The sequence below is a fragment of the Calypte anna genome, chromosome 7 (assembly GCF_003957555.1).
Source record: "Calypte anna isolate BGI_N300 chromosome 7, bCalAnn1_v1.p, whole genome shotgun sequence".
In the NCBI taxonomy this organism is placed as follows: Eukaryota; Metazoa; Chordata; class Aves; order Apodiformes; family Trochilidae; genus Calypte; species Calypte anna.
In genome coordinates, this window is record NC_044253.1 from 14,581,370 (window position 1) to 14,601,554 (window position 20,185).

Consider the following 20,185-nt stretch of genomic DNA (forward strand, 5'->3'; position numbering starts at 1 on the left):
CAGCACCCTTTGTGAACCTTCCTTTGAGGTCCTGTCTTTCCCCCCACAGCACTAGCCCAAGTCAACACAATGGAAGGGAAGATGAAGGCCAGGATGGCTTCGCCTCCTTCTCCCAGCACAAAAATCAGACACGTGATACCACTAGGCACCATTTCTGCTTTTCATAACAACACAGCTTTCTGGAAGACAATGAACAGAAAGCTCTTCCTGCCATCTTTGGCCCTCACACCATCAACCTCCACAGCCTAATGGAGGTCACATCCAAGGTTTGTGCCCTAACCTGTGCACACTTTAGCACAGATCTTATCCCAGGCACAGTAGCTTTACATCAACACCATGGATTAGGTGGTAATTGCCCCTCTCTCCTGTTTTTCCACTTGAACAAAGGTTTTTGACTAAAGTGTTCAGGAAAAATGCCCAGTTTATGAAAGAATTTATTTTTTTTTTTTTTTTACAGGAATTGCACTTTTTTCCTGCCTGTCGTTTCCTGAAAGAGAGAAAAGAGAGAAATATAAACAAAGGCACATTAAAGAGGGAGGTGGATAGCTGGAAACAATCCTGTAGATCCTCAGAGGCAGGACCCCTACAGTTAGGTCGCAGGACTCATGCTCCCTTTGAACTCTCTAGCTTAAATTCTCTGAAGGTCAGTCTCCCAGGATACACTGCAGTGGCTCAGAAAGAAACAAGACCAGCAGAGACAGTTAAGACAAAACAGCTGAACTACCACTCTATTTTTTACTATAACAGCACTTCCTAATGTAAAGTTTCCATGTTAATGCAAGAATTGACCTGGAAATGTTCAGGTTTTGTTTGATTTATCTGCTTTGAAGTCAGTATTTCCTGGGCAAGATGCAGATGTTATTTCAGGTGAGATTTTTCTGCAGGGGAAAGCAGAGGAAGGGAAGAATCCTCCTCCTGCTCTCCTCTCTGTTTCTTCCCCACTGCTTCAGTGCCACAGATAGCTGCAGATAAGCTCAGCCCTGTAGCCTCATGGCAGATGGATTCACAAAGCTGAATTACCACAGGTGCTGTTCAACAGAACAGCTGGGCAAGAGAGCAGAGGGCACCCACCTCCAGCTGGACCCACTGCACACACAACCCAAGGGGGATCCACACTGTCAAATAACAGGCTGTGCCATAAGTTCCACAGAAAGCCTGGACAAGTTGGACAGACATCCCCTCACAAAGGGATGAGAAGAACAGCAGGTTGGAGTGACACACGTCTCAGCCAAACATGGTTGCAACCAAAAGATGGCAGCTGGTGATACTGCTCTGAGTGGTAGGTTGTTGCAGCAACACAACAGCTGCTCTGATCATGCTTTGGCCATAGATTTAACCTCTCCTTTCTCTTGCACAGAGCATAAGCAATACACCCCGATGACACCACTGACTCTTTTGGCATCCTGTCCCTGTTTAGCCACTGTTGGGAGAACAAATATGCTTGTGGGCATAATGGCTCTTGCCAATGGCTCAAGCATCTGGGGGCAGTGTCCTACACAGACAAAAATACAGGCCACATCCCCTTCAGCTTTCCCTTCTTCCCAATGCTGAGTTTGTCTCTCCAAGTCTTCTGCAAAGTATTTGCCTGAACAAATATGGCACATGGACATAGCTTCCAAAGTTCATCTCCACTGACAGACCAAGCTTGATGACCCCCACATCCTGGACAGTCTTACCTCTGCTATTTTATTTGTGTCATCTCGCCCAGGCCAATCGGGCTCATAAACCTCCTGCAAACACTCCGTCAGCTTCTTGGAGGCCTCATGCATGGCTAGGAAAGAAGAAGTAACTGCTTCAGAAAGAAGGAAATAGTGTTTTCCTCACAGTTTAACCCTCACCCTGAGGAATGGGGACACAGGAGCATTATAGCACATACTAAGCTCCTCCTTACAGAATGTTTGTCCCTTGGTAACACAGAAATGGAAAATAACCAGAGGGAGAAAGGAACAGAGGATGCAGATGTATCAAACCCTTTGTGTTTTTTCTCCCCTAGCAGAAGATATGAGAGTCTATCTGCTAAGACAGCACCACCTGTTTGGCATCAAAGCACATCCCCATTCTATCCCATCTGGTCCTGAAGGATTCTGAAAGATCTCCCACTCAGACAAGGTTGACCTTTCCTACAGCTCACACCTGAGGAAACACCAGGAAGGGGAAAGATGCAGAAACTTCACTGCATAGGTGAGCACAAGAGGGGGAAACAATCCTATGTGTATGCAGATCTTACCTTTTACAGAAGCCAAGTAAGTTCGGAGGTCCTTCTGCAGCCTTGTGCCTTCAGACTGTGAACATAGGAAGAACAACATCAGTTATTCTCTCATATAAAAATAGTGTTAAAAGGAAGATTCAAGCACTTCTATAAATAAAGAAAAACTGTCTTGCAGATGGACTACACACCAGCCCTGTGACCACATGAGAAATAAATGTTAACAGGAAGACCACACAGCCCTCTGTCTTGGCAAACCCACAGCCAGTGACCTGTAGGCATGTTTGGTCAACAACCCCCAAGATATCAAGCAAGTTTATGTGGACAAAGCTGTGATTTACTCTCCTCAGCAGAGCCAGCTTTAGTGTTCTGAATGCATACAAGCAACTAGACAAAATTGCTTAGGGCAACAATTAGTTTATAAGCCAAGGTCTAGCAGGTCTATGCAACAAATGTAACTGAAGGGGGTCTGAAGGATATAGAAGATGGATGCAATCAATTTATTTAGTATTGGTTTGGAAACAGTTTAGACCACCATTTTTTCTTGCCACACTGGAAATCAGAACCCTGTTTGAAAGTGGGTAACAAGGACTGGATCTCTGACCTGCCCAAACATCTTGTATAAACTGTCCTGTGCAGCAGGGCTTGGAAATACAGAGGTGGTTTGCTTTTGTAATTTAGCTTTGCTATGGAAGCGGCCTGCAAGCAGCAGACCTCACTCACCAAAAAAGGCTTAAACCCAGACATTGGGCTAAGTTTTGCCAGTAAGAGCTTTCAGATGACATAGCTGAGTGTAGTACGAGAACCCCATTTAGAAAGGGTCATGGCTATTCTTCCAGCAAAGTTGGTTCAGCCATGCACATGTATATCCACTCCCCATGTATCTGCTCTCCTGTACTAGGATAAGGACACTCAGGTCCACATCCCCTCTACCTTACCACGTCATTGACAGTGGTGCAAAGCAGACAGGGAAATACTCCCAAATCCAGAAGTAACGTTATAAAAACAGTTCCAGTAGCATTATACAAACAGAAAATAAAAGGAAAATTAAGGCTTGATAAGTTCACACAAAAAATGTCAAAGCAAGGGAAGAAGCAAACATTGAGGACACATGTGCAGAAAATACCTGGAGCATACAAAAAGTACAGAAGTTTGAGAAGCAAAGGTCTGTTATAAAAGGGTTTCCCTTACCCTGTGGTATCTCACTGGGGCCTCACTATCCCCCAAACAGCTGTAAAAAACCAAGAATGCAGGAAAGAGAAAACTACACCTCACACCTTCCTCACAGCCTGCTGCCATTTCTCCTCTTGTGTCCCATTGGAAGGGGGGCTCCAGCATAATTAATTTTGACAGCTGAAGACAAGTCCTGAGATGGGGGACTCACAGGACACCTCTGACAGCTGCTTCAGAGCTACTAGCTTCAAAAGCAGATGTTTCCCATCAGCCCTCCCCATCACTCAGGCATCTTGCCTCAGCTGAGCTCATACTGTGATCACTTGTGCTCTGAGTGCAGCTGTGCTCCCTAAGCAAAAACTAAATCTACCCCACTGTTGAAGTGGCAATGCTAGCATAGTTTTGTGGAAAAATCCATCTGCTTCCAACACCAAGGTCCAATTTGTTTTCCTTGCCTCGTAAGTTCTGGACGAGTTCATGTCTGTTCTTTTCCTATTTCTATCAACATAGGAAACAGGGGATGGGAAAGAGCTGGCCACTTCTGTAAAAAAAGTCAGACTCTGAGTCTGGAGAAGCATTAGGACCTGACCCAAAGAGAGTATGAGAGGAAAAGAATCATGACCACATTGCTGCAGAAGTCCTAGAGGTTCTCAAAACACAAAGCAAACAAATCCTGGCGTAAGGTGAATGTGGAAACCTAGCTTAGATGAGACCTTTCTAGCAGTGCAATCAGAAACCAGCAGGAAAAAGGTGCCAGAGTAATCAAAGAGAATACACACAAAGAACCATCAGGGAAGCTGGGCTGACAAGCGGAAGTTCAATCCATCTGTAACATGTGTTTGCTTGTGCCTAATGAAGTAAGAAAGACAGAGGAAAGCAGTGCTGTCTTCCTAGAATTGGTCCATGTTAGAAATCACAGACTGGAACTGGTAGGATCAGATGTCAGAACAATAGAGGCACAGAAGAAAATATCATGCAAAATTCCTCAGGTAAGACACATTATTATCCAGCAGCTGTATTATTTTTAAATTTATGAAGTTTGAACACATAGTTTGAGGTTATCAGATACTAATAAGCAGGGAAGGTGCTTTGCAGAACTTGTCCACCATACACTTGGGCAATGCAATGTCTAGAACTTAATATTTTAGCACCTAAAATGAGAAATCACGTTTATAATTTCACCCACACTTGCCCAAGTCCTATCCAAGCAGCACGAGAGAACCCAGACTTACGAACTTGATACTCTGTCCCAAAACCCAAAGGATCCCAAAACAAGGATAAAGGCATCTTTTGAAAGGTACACCAGCACAATTAGAAACATCAAATCTAGATTTTTTGCTAGACCAACTGAAAAACTTGCAAGTCAGAGCCCAAGTACCAGAGTAATTGCAGCAATGCACAACTAGCCTGCTGCCTTCTCCAGGCATCCTCAGCACCACCTGTCTCACCGCCGTGTGCAGTCCAGCCAGTACCAAGTGGTGCATCTTGCAACTAGAATAGTCACTCTCAGTCACCCCTTGCTGATGCTTAAAGCCAGAGATACAGCTCATCTCCCTGGAATCACCTAAGCCTCTTAACAGGACCAAGTCTGCCGGTGAAAGTGAACAGACTTTACATCCTGTACAATCTGCAATCAGCAAGATTTTCAGAGTTTTGCCATGAATCCCGTTTCCCCAGCAGCCCCGGGGCATCTGGAGTTCCCATCCACATCACTCTTTGGCATTTCCAGTGCTTCATTCCTTGTGCACCAGTAAAGAAGCTCCCTCATTTGCTACAAGAGTTTCTTTTTATTATTTTAAGCATTAATGCTTTCCCAAGAAATTCTGGCAATTGCTTTCTCTCTGCATGTGCAGCATCTGCTCTTTTGAAGCAGGCTATAGTGAGCTGTCAAGGACAGCCACACTTCTGCATAAACACCTCTATCAACACAGTTGGACACTGTCAAATGCTCTACAGAACAGAAGCCTTCAACGCCCTTGAGTGCACTTTTAAAAGATGCTTCCTAAGATCAAAGGAAAAAAAAAAGCAGTAGGTAAGACAGTTAAACTGGAAAGTTAATCCACGTTCCATTTCCTGAAGAGCAGTAAGTATAAGCATGTGGAGAGGGCAGTTATGGGAATATGGATGAATCTAAAGATGTTAGGATTAGACTAGAAAAATATAATAGCATACAAATATGTAAAAAACAAAACAAAACAAAACATGGGTGCATTTTATCAGAGTAACAAAACTCCACAAAAGGAAAGTAAGATTGTGACAAAAATTGAAGATCAGTGCCAATCCTGAAACCCATATTAATTTTTCATCCCTGCACTAACAAAGTGTCTTAAAACCTTCATACAGGGATAATGACACTGCATCTTGATTTAGAACTGACTGCAGTAAGTTGTTCTACTCAAACACACGAGTGTCATCTTGTTTGAGCAGATTTTGCCACACATGCAGTCACAGTGTAATTCAACCCCATAAGCCTATAATACAACCAGATATAAGGGACAGTATGTACAGCAAGATGCATATTTAAAAATAGAAGTGCTACTCTTAGTAGGCTGGAGGAGCTTTCTCACCAAAGAACTAATGAACCTATACTTACAGCACTGTTAAATTAAAACACAAGAATGGTTTCGTTTCTCGTTGTACTTTCATGTTTTGTTGGTAGGTTGTTGTTGACTAAGCATGCAATTTTCTGTAGAGCTGTTTCTTGGTAGTAGACAGATTTTCTAAAACTCCTTTTTCCCCATTTTCAAGAGAAATTCGTTCATCCTAAGATTAGATTGCAAACCCTTTTTTACATAACCCCCCTAGTTTTGCAGTTCTAATGGGAAGGATTTTTATTATCAGCAGGGATGTTCTTCACCTGAGAGGAACAGGTAATATCCCATTCCAGACTACATTAACACAGGGCTGGAAGAGCAGACTGTGGAATTAGAAAAGGTGGGAGGAGCAATATATTAAAACAACCATTCCAAATAAGCCCCCCTCAGCAAAACTTCAGAGCTGTTGAGATACAAGGCATGAACAACAGGTGAGAAGGCCCCATCCTGGGGTACCAAGCAAACTGATACATTTGTTCTGCTACTTAGGGACAAAATGGAAACTGCTGGGCATGAAGGGTTCTTGCCTGGACAAAAAGTCTCTCTCACAGATGCTGACTGTAATGGTCCAAAGCCAAATCTATGTTGCAAGAGCAAAGATTCAATCCCACACTGCCTGCCCTACAGGCTAAGGCTGTGCAAAACACTGGAGGGTATGGACAGAGATGGATGCAGTGCATGCCAGCAGCAGCTTGTCTCTCATGCATTTGGTGTGAAACACTGTAAACCAACCCAGAACTTCAACACTAATACAGCTCACAAAAGGTACTAAAACCCAGGCACTCTGCCAGGCAGCAACACATGGTGCTAGGTATGAGGGCTGCCACCAGCCTCCCACTCTTTGTTTCTCCAGCAACAATTTCAAATGAAGTGGAAGAGAAGCCAAAGCCTGGCCCACTTTGAGCAGAAGCTGTGTTGTACCTCTGCAGCAGGCCTGGTCTGCAAGGACAATATCTAGCACAGCCATTTTGTGTTGGTGCCTGAACAGAACTGACAATTAGAAAGGCAAGGAGGAGGGAGCCTTCAGAAGGTTGATTGCCAAAGATAATATGCCATGAAGGAGTAATATGGGGGCCAGATGTGCTGCTAGTCAAGTCCTCAAGTGACACAGGTGAGCCCTGTGGCCCTGCAGAAGAATTGTAATGTGAGGTTTATTTGTCATGCAGCAAATCCATCCATCTGATCTAAAAAGCTCCTGCCATTCAGAGACCTCAGAATAGTCCTCTCATATGAACCTGAACAGAAAGAGAGCTGGGAAGTGCAATGTTTTCCCTTATGTCCATTCAACCACCATTTGAAAGAACCACAAGACAACCTGGCTGAAAAAGAGGGATTTTTTTTGACCTGCTCTCCATTCATTGACATACACAGGCTGCTGAAGTGGTGCATCACAATCATTAGAACCAGAGGAGTTTCTAATCAAGCAAGTTTCTAAACAAGGCTACTACCTGGTCAATCCCCAGCCATTTCCACAGGAGAGCTGTTTTGTCACAAGCCTGCAACAAAAGATCAGCTTTCTTCCAAACTTACACAGTTCCCACTGGAGAAGACTGTGCAAGGAAAGACCATAGAAATCCCACACATAGCTACACTAAACACGTGTATAGAAATAAAAACAACTGTGTATTTGTTAAAGTTTTTTCCTCACTGTGTTTGGCACTACAACAAATCCTCGGCCCTGGATATTCTAAGAATCCAGCTAACTCACATTTACACTTTGACTTGTAAAAAAACTTTACTTCAGTAATAGGGAAGCTGATGGCCAAAGCAAAACCAGCTGACCCCAAGAAGGAAATGCAAAGCAGTCTGCAGCTCCTTTGATAAATTATTTAGAGACTTTAGTTCATGCAAGAACTCTCTTCTGCAAGACAGGAAAAGAAATTCAGCTTCTTGGTGCACCACTGGAACTCATGACTTTAGAAACTGAAAAGCCATCCCAGACAGCCAGATCAAGTAGTTTGAATGTGAGTTTTTCAGTATTCCTCCTTTAAAAAGCCTATTTCCTGATTGCCAGCACTTAAAAATTATACAGAAAAGTCACACCTGGTAACATGATGTTGACAGAAAGAAGCCAAACTCTGTTCCTCCATGTACAAAGAATATCACTGGTGGACATGCTATAGAGATGCTGTATGAACTTCTGGAGCAACAGCTACTACCACTGCCAAGAGAATGAGCATTAGTCTCCAGGAATCTGCAGTCAGCTCCAGTTAAACATAAGTCAAAGTCAGACTGAAAGATTTTTATTATATTCAGCTGTGGCAAATCCCTTCTTAGCTGGTTTTGCAACATACAATCACATCTGCTGAGTCTTAACAGACACGACACAGCTGCCCCTAACAGCACCAGAAAAAAGCCCTAAATACGTCAGGGCACAAAAGGGATAAAATATTTCTTTCATCAGAACCACCTGAGCTTTGGTGTGGCATACATTTCCCACCATGAAACAGAAACATGACTTTCCTGAATGCCATGCACTATGGTGTAAATCTCCTGGGGTAACTGATGTTTTCCCTTCCTCTGGACTGCTAAAAGTTTCAAATTAAAAAAAAAACAAAGCAAAACAAAACTGACCAGCAAGGGTGGGGAGAAATTGCTGGAGTGTTATAATATTTTTGTGGCTACAATGTGGGATGAAGCACACCCATGAATCTTTTTTCAGACCTGACACAGCAATTGTGCAAGGATGGGGAAGAAGTTAGATTTAGCCACGGAAGGATGATCTCTTTTCAGTATTCACTTTCATTGTCTCTCTTGCCCTCCATTGCACTTAGGAGGAGCTGAATGTGCCTTCTTCCACTTTACTTTGATTTGTGGTCTGTTTCCTAACCCATCCATCTTTCAGAGACACAATGTGGCTACTTATCTTCTTCCAGCCCAACAGTAAAAGCTACACTACAAAGCTGCCAACTGAAGGAAGTGTTCTCCTTATTTCTTTTCCTAAACTTCAGTCTAGAACAAGTACTATTTTTCAGCATGCACTCTCCCTGACTACATGATAGGGACACTGGAACACACTGTTTAATTTCTCGTAAGTGAACAGCTCTGAGTTGGGAGTCACTCCAATAGGCCTATGGCATCATTTAACCTAGTGGGGTTTAACTGCATGTAGCACAGGATGATTGGAAGCGAATACTGAAACCCAGGCTGTAATTACATATCTCAAATTATCTTACCAGCTGTTTGTTGAAGTTCTGCACGCACTGCTCGAACTGCTCATCTTTTGTCTCATCTGCTTTCCCAAGTTTCTGAAGGACCTGCAGAAGGAGAGGGAAAAGTTAAGAGGCTTCAAACAAAGAGGTAGCAAAGCAGAAACAAAGAAACAGTTGCAAAGTTTTGCCCATGGGGATTATGAAGATGAAAAGTCTCATTTATGCTTGCACTCAGTTTCTGTAATATTTCTCCGCACACAGAGTCATGGTTTAAAAAAAAGCTCAAAGATGAATCCTGATGAGCTCAGACCTCTTTGCTGCACCAAAGAGCATGACTAAGGTTTGTCCGCTGGTCTAATGATTTTTGCAGAAATGGCAAATGCAAGCCAGTTGTTATCTCTTGAACCAGCAAAAAAAAACCCCACATCCCTAATGTCTTGTCTTGTGTGGTTACTCTTATCCTGATTTAATATTTGTCCAGACAGGGTGGGGTTTTTTGTTCCCAGAACACCTGGACTGTCCTAAGACACAGAAAGACATGCAGACACCTCCTTACAGTGAGAAGATGGTGAAAAAGAGAAAAGATCCTGATAGGGTTTAACTCCTGTAAGGAGAGTAGATAAGGCCAAGCTGTTTGTGTGAATTTACTTTATGTAGAATTAAAACTTGTAATATATGTTAATGAATTTGTATTCATGACCAGTAGAATTCAGGGCTAAACTGAGAAAGAAGTGAACAAAGCAGCTGAGTCATGTCAAGACCCTAACGGGATTAACTTCTGTCTTGGAGATAATTAGAAGTGTAAGTCTTGGCACTGCCAAGGCTAGATAGGCACTGGGGGAGTGCAAACACCTGCACGGAAGACAGGATGAGGCTGCCATAACCAGCAGATAAGGGGAAGATTATTGCAAGGGTCCAATTATGCTCTATAACAAGAGGATGAAGTCATCAAAAGCAAGAAAGGTAAAAAGTTCAACCCTGAGGAGGACTTCGTTACTTCATCTGAAGACCCCCAAAGACCCCAAGACATATCCCCAAGAAGACGACTCTACCCAGACTCCGCCTATTATGAATATTATGATTACACGTTGCTATCTTATGAATATGTATATAAGGATGATGTGACCTCCCCTTTTTAATGTATAAATACCCTAACCCTTTCCCTTAACCCTCGGAACTCTTTGTCCAGCGCGAGCTGGAAGTTCCCCGGACCTGAAAATAAATACCTTTGCTGTTTAAAGGCTCAACACTTTGTCTCTAAACAGTTTTGCTTGGCCTTTTTTGGCTTCAATGGCTGGAGCAGTGGAAGTCCCACCTTCTTTGCATGTTTTCTCACTGTGCACATACTTGTCAGGTGCTGGCTGCTGAGAGACACTGGGGACCTTACACCACAGATTGTCATGCCACTCAGACTAAGTGTCACATCTGAGAGTGCCAGCAGCCAGCCCTGTTCTCCTCCCTGCTTCTCTGCACAGCTCCCCATAGCCTGTAAAAAACTCCTTATCAGACTACTTTCCTTATCACATTTCTCTACTAACAAACTCCATGAAGCTAAGTGGATCACTCCCAGGCTTTGAACAAAGCACTTCATTTTCTGGATAGGAAGGTAGGTCCATCACAAGAGGGCTGTGCAAACTTCAGCTGTGGGGGAGGGCACTAGATACTTGTCATGCAATTCCAGCAGCAGGGAGACAAGTATAAACTAAACTATAGCTGGTTAGGCCCCATTACAACATGTACATCAATTGAAAATAAAACCTGACTGTGCCAACAACTAAAAAAATACAATTAAAATAAAAATAACAATAAAAGTAAAGCAAAAATACCCCAATAAAATAAAACTACAATTAAAATAAAAATTAAAATAAAAAGTAAGAATAAAAGTAAAAATAAGCATGGGAACCCTGGTTGGCAAGAGCATTACTGCCCAAGAGGCAGAAAGGTCTGGAAAGATGAAGTCTCTTTCAATCTGCTGAGGTCATCAGTTTTTTAGTGAAAGGTCCGAGCCATCATGTTCAACACCTCCTGAAGAGAAGTGGGTCAAGACGGAAAAGCAGGTGCATGTTGCTGCCATCAGATCTACAGGAAGGCCACTAGTAAAGTGTCCCTCAGTGCTACTCTGAGGAACTGTCAGGTAGCCATGACAAGACACCCAAACCACTTTCCTCCAGCTCCGTTTGCTACACATGGAACTTCTCAGAGAATGTTAAAAGGTCATGTTTCGTCCCCCATATGGCATTGAGAGATCCATGCAACAGGATGTAGAACAGAGTATTTTCAGTTGGAAGGGATCTACAATAGTCATATAAATCCAACAGCCAATGCACCTACTGGCCCATTCTCATCTTTTCACAAAGCCAAGGCAGAGAACATTTGTGTTATGTCTGTGTGGCTCACTTAGTTGCCCTCTCCCCCATATAGGCACGTATATTATCAGCTCTGCCCTGACTACAATAACTGAATGTAGCACTCGACATGATAAATCAGTGCAGTCATTCAGTGCCCAGCTCCTAAGTCCCCTTATTTAGGCTGGGATTGGATGTCTAGGAGGGAATCACTGTTTTTCATTCTCCCTCTCTTCACCTTCAGAATTTCCCTTCACCTCCAGAAATTGCCCAGGTATTCAAGTGTCAGCAAAAGAGAAGGGGAGGAGGAAAGGACACATAGATGAAGACTGGACTCTTTGTGACCAAGAGCTGAACCAAAAACCTCCAGAGTTAGAAGCACAAGAAATGTCAGCAAAACTGCAGCTACAAGCACCGAACGTGCTTGGCAAACCTGTATATGCATCAGGATGTAGAGACCACAAATATCCCCTCCCTCCTCTCAGACCCTTGGCACGGAAGACCTTGCTGGAAAGGAGAAGTAGCAAATTTGGTTGGACAGGCAGAGTCCTGCACACCAGCCACTCGTGCCTCCTTTGTTCTGGGGAGGAGCTGCCATGCCAGCAGGAGAGAGGGATTCAGTATGGCCCCATCTTTCTCATCAGGTGTCACGGTGACCCTCTTCCAGAAAAAGTGCTGCTCAAAGGCCCTGTGTTCAGCTGTATTCCCCAAGACAACCAGACCTATGGAGCATCAGGTCTCCCTCCTGCTGGGTGACTTCCTATATGTCCAAGAGCACTAACACCCACCACCAATAGATACAGCACACAAGCTGCAAATTGCAGAGCAGATGTTCCCAGCTTGCAAATCAATAGAGTTGTTTGGGTTACAGAGGAGCTTTTTATGGGGCAATGCATCTGTTTGGCCAGTCAGGAGACTTCAATGTCTTCAGCCTTGAGGAGAGGGAAGGAGGCTGTTTAAGTGGGAGGAATCTGGGTTGCCGCGGTCAAAGGTTTAAAGCAGCCTCAATGCCTCCTGGTGTAAAACACTGAGCAGCACCCACAGACTATTCATTTTGGTGGTTGCATGACTGCTACCCACATGTCCAACAAGTTAATCTGCAGTTCCACTGCTCCTCCGGGGACAAGCATGCAGAGCTGGGGGTCATCTGGCCAGCTGAGATCTAGTTCCACTATGCTGAGGTGTTCTGCACCCTGTCCTGCAAAACAGCGGACACTGGAAAGGGTTCTACCTGACAGCTTATCACTACGGAAAAAACTCCTGCTGGAACAGCAATGCTCTGCTGAGGAGCAGCTCTGAATGAGGGGGGAAGAAGTAACAAGAAACCCTGCCTCTTTCCACAGTGGTGACATGGTACAGGTGAAACAGAGGACTTTGGGATGCCAGCAGAGGAACAAGGCAAGGAAAACAAACCCAGTTGTGAATGAATCCTTGGCTACACCAAAAAACCTGTGCTTGCTTCCTATGATCTTCTCCAAGTTGGGAGGTAAAGGTTTGTGCTCCACACCCTCTAGTCCTATAGGTGAGTCCCAGCCATACAACTCACTTCTATCCCTTTAATACTTGCTATGACACAGCAGAGAGACAACAGCCCTGGGCTGCAGCAGGGCAGGGGTTATCTTCTCATACTACTTTCGCTCAAAACCAGATCTGCCCCATATAAACAGCCCAAAGGTCAAACCCTATGGATATTCGAGCAGCATAAAATTACAGCTCCACAGGGCTGGCCCTCAAGCCTGTTCCCAGCTCTCCCATCAAAGAGCCATGCAGGCAAGCTGTACTAACAAATCCCCCTAAACCACCCAGGGATGGAGCAGATGGTCCTGAGTGTGTTGGTGACTGAGGCATGTCTGTGCTCACTGCTAATAACCTGTGAGCTCAGAGGACAACTCCCATCCCAGGCTGGTACGTGCTGTCATAGGTCAGGCTATTCCGGGTGAGCCCCGGCTGCTCCCTCCCTTCCCCTGCAACAGTCTTTAATCCTCCAGCTTGCTGCAAAGCCAGATAAAGTTCCAATGGAAACTTCAGGCTCTTTGATAGCTATTAATGGAGCAGATTTACCAGGGTAAGAGTCAGGACTCCACTGCAGCTCCCAGACCTCTGGATGGATCAGAGATGGTGTGATCTGTCAGCTGTTGTCTAGAGGCAAACCACACTGGGCAGCAGGCATGGATCTGGCATTTAAAAGATTAAGAAGCAACCACAGCTCGGCTGCTTCCTCTGCCCTTGACCTGAGAAGTCCTAGCCCTGCACAAGGAGAGGGTCCATTTCAAGATGGTGCATGCTAGGGTAGAGGGAGGGAATACTTTGAATGAATCCAAAAAAAGACCTCATAGGACATATTTCAGGAGGGGTTCCAGAACTGCAGTACATTCTAGTCTTGGCTCACTATGGATTCACTATGACAGGAGCGGGATGTCATCCCAGGCACTGTTTTTAGCCTCAGGCACCAGATATATTTGAACACATAATTTTCCAGTATTGCTCAGAAACTAGGTTTTTTCCAACAATTAGCTAGATCTGCAGGTGATAAACTAGAACTACAGGCACCTGACCAACAAGTACAGCAACTCCAACGGAGCCAAATTCCACCCATGGGACCCAAGTTTTCCCTGCATTTGAATAGAAGGAACAAAGAGGCTCAGAGTTTGACTTAAGTTTTAAAAGCATTTTAAGATTCTAGAAGAGAAGATGTTATTAACAAATAAGTAAATTATCATATTCCTCTCATATCATGGATGTATCTGTTGCAGACAGAACTGTCTAAAGGAAGCTTTGAATTGATATACTTTACAAAGTGAGGTAACAGAAGAAATGTCAGAGAAATCAGAAATCCTCTGTATCAGCAATCTGGCATTCTGCTAGCAAGGGTCCAAAAAGTAAAAGCATAAAATAGCCTTTAAAACCAGCAACTTTTCCCAACAAAACAAAGTTTATTTAGGGAAATTCAAGCTGCAGGTTATTCTGGAAAGCAAAATTGCAAAATTGACAGCATGACTGAGCATTACCTGAAAACCAGTTTATAGAACTCAAAAGGAAGCATCTCAAGTAGCTGCTTTTTTTTTTTTTTCCCATGTGGAGGAGGAAGCATTTCCAAAGTGCAAACCCCTACAGTGCTTAGCACAGGGTCTCTCCATGCTCTGCTTCAAGCACTGGGCATGAAGGGAATGGAGATTTGAAGATCAGCCACACAAAACTCTATAGAGATTGCTAGAACCGCAATCACCATTACAAACACTTGCCAGCAGTGCAGCAGAAGCTAGCATCAACAAAGCAGTATCAACCAACTAAAATGCAGTTCTGCTCTGGTCTAAAAAGCAGCTAACAGATTCATGTTTATGCTTTCTATCAGCAAAATATACAACAGGTGCTTAATGCAGTTCTCACCATTTCTCACTCAGCACCTCTTCTGAAATATCAGTATCACCAAAAGACCTGAAAACCCAACTATTTTCAGCAAACACCATGTAGGCCCCCTGTGTGACACCAGTAACCTAGTAAGACTACTTTCCATGGCATATGAGTCACCGAGGACAAAAACCAGCTCAGAGAATGCAGATGATAAGTAGGAAGGCAAAAAATAAACGCAGCTTGTAGATCCCAAACAGAGCTAAATCTTCATCTGAAACATCTTCATTTGGGGTGGGCTTGGCCCTGGTAAAGGGAGAATCATTAAACCCACAGCCAGAACAGACAACGTGAGCTCTGCAGGTCCACATCTTACTCCCCACTGTTACCAGAGAAGGGGCTGTGATTACATCTTACTCATATGAGCTTCATGGTCTTAAATCACTCCATCTCCTGACCCCTCATAAATGATGTCTCTAACTTCCTCAGTACCTGCCAACTCCAGGGCATTATCTCCAACTACCAGCTAGGCACAGAGCCAGTAAATACTGTGACTGATTTTTAATTACAACAAACTGGAATGTGCCAATGGGTCAACTAGCAACAGAAGAAAAAAATCTTTGATCTCAGGATGCTGCCTATTCTTCCATGAAAGAAATAACACTCAGAAGAGGGGGAGAATAAAACTGTGTCCAAGTCAGATGGAAAGCACAAAGCCACACAACTTAATAAGGTACAGAGAAAGTTTCACAAGCTTTTTTAAGCTTGGTTTCTTCTCTGCTCAAATGAAATGTGACTTGCTCAATGAAGCCGATTTCTGTGTATGGAATAATTTGTTTTTTACATTTAGATTCACGGAAACAAAGTAAGAGCAGCAGCAGTAGTCCTGCTCTCCCTCTGACCCTCTCTGGGAGCAGGGCACGTCCTCCTGCCCTACATGCCCGCCTCTGGGATGATTTTGGGAACATTCTGGCTTTCCTCATGCAAGCCTGGCACAATTAAGTCTTTCTTTGAAACAACTGGACAAAGGAGGATGGGGGTGGAGAGGAAGAAACTCCAAAGATACTAATGAGTCATTTTAAATTGAGAAAATTATTCTCATGGCTAAGCAATCAGCAAGACCCTAGGATCACCGGAAGATGGGAAAGGGCAATGTCACACTCGGCACAGACAGAGCAGTTCTTGTTTGCTTCTTGCTTGCTGACAAGGTTGAATAGATCCTGCAAAACTTGGGCATTGCCTCAACCAACTGGGCTAAGAGTTAGGAAATCAGGGTTCAATATGGCATTTGTTAAAGACTTCCTGAATGACCTGGAAAATCCATGTCCAGTGTCACATCCATCAAGCCATAAAGAGGACTGTTTCTTCTGCATGTCACAGAGTCACCAAATTTATCACTAGCATCCCCAGATAGCAAATGGTAAAGAGAAGTACAGAGACATGAAATGATCAGTTTTGGGTGCTCAGCTCAAGATACATTCAGTTTGATTTTCACAGGTGTCCCTCTAATGAATATACATTAAAGTCTGCCTATGTAACCATATTCTAAAATCCAATCTGACTTGAAAAGATCCAAACAACTAGAAATACAATTTTTGGGTCACATTGCAGTGTTGAAGTCTGAACAACCCCACAAACATGCCAAGAGTTCAGAATTTAAATAATTAAAATAGACTGCGTGGAGTTCCTTTGCTAATGAAAGACTTTTTTAAAAGTTAGACAAGCATCTCAAGCATGAATTAGGCTGGACTGATCCCACCCCAGTTCATGGGGTGGACTCTTCCCAAATCCTGAAGGTGACAGCACCAGGAGGTCAATCACAATGGTCTCTGAACAGGTCCCTTCCCAAGAAGGACCACACTCCTTCCTCCCTATCACAGGGAGAAGTGTAACATATATCCAGGTGTGATAAGGTAATGGCACATATAGCCTTTTGTCAAAGTAACACACATCACTGCCACCTTCCCTAAATGGCACCATATTGCACAATTTCTGCAGGAGTGAGAGTCACGTGCATTGCCTTGAAGGCTCAATTCAAATATCTGCCTCTGACAGCTGCTAAAGAGCAGGCCCACCATGACCTGTACCTTCAGGACACACCTCTCAAGTTCGACATAACTCAGTGTGATCACATTGGGTTGCCTTACAAGGTTTATCCTTCTCCCTGACTCTATAGTCAACAGGGCTAAAAAAAGCAGCTCTGCTTTCTCATTCTGTATTATTTTCTGGTGAAATTTGCTTCCCCATAATGGGCTCAGAGGCAATTCACAGCAACAAGTTTCACCAGGCTAAAATGAGCATCTTAAGAATAACACCCATGTTTCTGATCATGTCAGGTGTAAGACAAGATATAGAAATAAGCACAGCAGGTGCAGGACTTTTTTGAAGTCTAATGGCTTGGAACAATGGTCATCTTATCCTTAAGGTTCAGTCATAAATAGTAATATCCCCAAGAAGGGGGTACACAAAGGACCTGTCTCATCTTTGAAGCTGCATATTTTCAACATGCAGATGCATATTTTAGTGGTGTTTGTTTTCTAAGAGAAGCAAAGCTTGATGGAGAGATCTGGTCAGAACCCTGAATCTGGTGGGATTTTAGAAACATGTCTTTTTTTAAGAATCCACCATGCTCATCTAAGAATGCCTGCTTTATTTCAGTATTCTCCTTTGAATATACTGCTGAAGGCTCCCCTTTTTCTACCACATATTGTTTTCTGCAGTAGATTCTTCTGGTCCAAACTCTAGAGGCCTTCTTTGAAGTAACTGCAGGCTACAGGCCTGTAGCAATGGTCCTATGGGAATAAGATTAATCTGAACTGCACCATGGGCTTCACCCAAGACCTCAAGCAAATCAAAGTTACCATGCTCAGCCTTCCCCCCATGGAGTGAGGCAGTCAGTATCCACCATAAATGGATGCAAAGACTCAGCTATCTGGCACACTGAAACATCTCAAAAACAACATGTAGAAACATGTTAATCAATACTATTACAGAAAGAATATCACTTTCTTAGTTGTATTCTCTGTGTTGCAAAGGTACTTAAATTAATTCACAGTACTCACTGAAGACTCATTGGAGCAAGCTTGTGAAATCTTTCATTCTGAGGATGCTTCCTTCTGTGCTTGGCTCCCTTTGGGAACACTTTTCTCAAGTTACAGGATATCAAACATGGGATTCACATCACTGATAGTACTGCTTATCACACAAAACATTATTATGCATAGTACTTAATTTATGAATGTCCTATGACCTAGGTTAACACAATCAGAAGAACTGGCCCAATCCTCAGACTGGCAGGGCAGAACAGCCAGCAAGGGGAGGGAGAAAGCTCTGGGTGCTTTAGCTCTGCACATGGGTCAGCCTCTCATGTCCACTCCATAGCCTAAAGATAAGATTTTTACAAATTCCAGTCACATTGTTTAGATTAGAAAATGTAACGGCTCCAAATATCAAAGATGGGAGCAGAGTTTTTGTGTAGATATTCTCCTGCCTACTTAAGGGAAAAAAAATCTGTATTCTACAACTGCTGGTTACTGCGTGGGTGTCTGTGTTGCTCAAGTTCTTGAACTGCACATATATTCACCTATACAACACTCACATACACAATTCTTGTGTATTTCTGTGTAATTCACTTAAGATTTTAGGGCCCTAAGCAGACTGAACCACTGTAGATGATGCTGGAGAAGAAAGAGTGTAGAGACCTGCAATAACTCACCTGCACACTATCACATGAATTTATTCACATAGATTACACTAGCTACAATAAGGAAGGTTTGTCAGGAGTTATTAACACTCTAATGAACCCTTAAAAGGTTATGCAAATTGTTATGGAAGGCAAAGGCATAATATTCCAGCACATTATACGGAATAATTCTGATTTCACATCCAAAGTGTTTATACTTATTATTATTCAGCCAGTTTGTATGTTTCAGAAAGACAAATCCTGCAAAAGAAGGCAGAACCTGGCAAATCCTCACAACCTAAAAATAAGTAGTCATATTTTTAAAAAAGTACATTTTAAAAATGCACTGAGAAGCTTAAAATATCCAATCTCTATTTGTCTTACTTTTTCTTTTTTCCTCTCTTTGCATGTACCTATGGGCTGCTACTTACAGAAAGCCTGGGAGCCCATTTGCCTATAGGTCTAAGCAACTGGGAATCAAACTGCACAAAGGTTTGTGCATTTAAAAATCAAAACCAAAACATGGCTGCAATTTGCATTTTAGCTAATATGGCACTAGAGAAGTGAGTTTTGGTTGGTAATTAGGAGTGGTTCTGAAACAGCTGTCTGCTGACTGATTTCCACAATCCTCTTCTCTCCTAGGCTGGAGTACTCCTTTGCTTCTTTTATCTACTACACTGCCTGGAGCACTCAGAAACAAGCCAACAGTCTCCCCATTTCTCTCAGACTAGTACAAGATGGTCCTTTTCATCCTCTCACCTGGCCATACCTGACCTCATTTCCAGTGCTATTTGACAACCATTACACAAGTAGGCAGAAAACCCAAGTTAAACTTAACACCTACCTGTCCTGCCTCCAGCGCCCAACTACTCTCTGCAACCCCTCTGCAGCTTCCTGCTGATACCTTATGAACAGTTCTGCATTATGTGTTAAAAGTACATACACAAGGACAGGAGTTGGACTTGATGATCCTGATGGGTCCCTTCCAACTCAGATTATTCCATGGTTCTATGATAAGTATCTGATCTATGAAATCATGCATAATACACAGAGACTTCTGAAATTTGCCTTTATTGCAATAAATACGAGTTCAAGTTTAAAGTAATGCAGTGTTTGGTCTTTCAGAGGTTGTTGTTTGCTTGTTGGTTTTGTTTGCTTAGATGCAGAAAGGTCATTTACTGACCCTGTTCTGTCTTTTTCAGTACTTTCTCCAAGTTCCCAGGATATTATCAGGAACCTGAACTAACATGATTTTTCCTGTACCTCTTACATAGGATTCAGACCATGTTGGCATCCAGATAGTTTAATGGGTGTAGTACAGATACCTAGTCTGTACAGAGATGATGTTTTTTAAAACATTCACAGTCCTTCACCTCATTCCAAAGGCCCACTGCTAATACCCATGCAACTGGGCTATACAGTATCTAAATCTCAGCAAGTTTGATGGGTTGATTCTTGGCTTTGCACAAAACAGCAGTAGGACTTGTTCTGTGAATCAGAGTTCTGAAACCAAAAGGCTCATGAAGTACCATGCAGCTAATCTGTGCTAATTCCATGCTCAAACAGACTAATTTAGAGAAGAGATAAAGATGACATTCAAGGAAACACAAAGCCCAGGGGCTCAATTTTTTGTGGCATCAGCTTCAGCAAAAACCCCATAAAATAACAAGATGTTTGAAGAAAAA

At 43.1% G+C, this 20,185-nt stretch overlaps 1 protein-coding gene across 13 annotated transcripts in view; it reads right to left on the minus strand.

The window, feature by feature from the left end:
- The window catches only part of BIN1 (bridging integrator 1), a 99,422-nt gene that overhangs the window by 46,769 nt on the left and 32,468 nt on the right, over window positions 1-20,185 (minus strand). For all 13 annotated transcript variants that reach the window (XM_030454294.1, XM_030454293.1, XM_030454295.1 and 10 more), the window contains exons 2-4: window positions 9,150-9,230; window positions 2,228-2,282; window positions 1,677-1,771 (exon numbers count right to left, since the gene is read on the minus strand). In XM_030454294.1, the coding sequence (XP_030310154.1) occupies window positions 1,677-1,771; window positions 2,228-2,282; window positions 9,150-9,230 (231 nt within the window). The remainder of the gene's footprint in view (window positions 1-1,676; window positions 1,772-2,227; window positions 2,283-9,149; window positions 9,231-20,185) is intronic.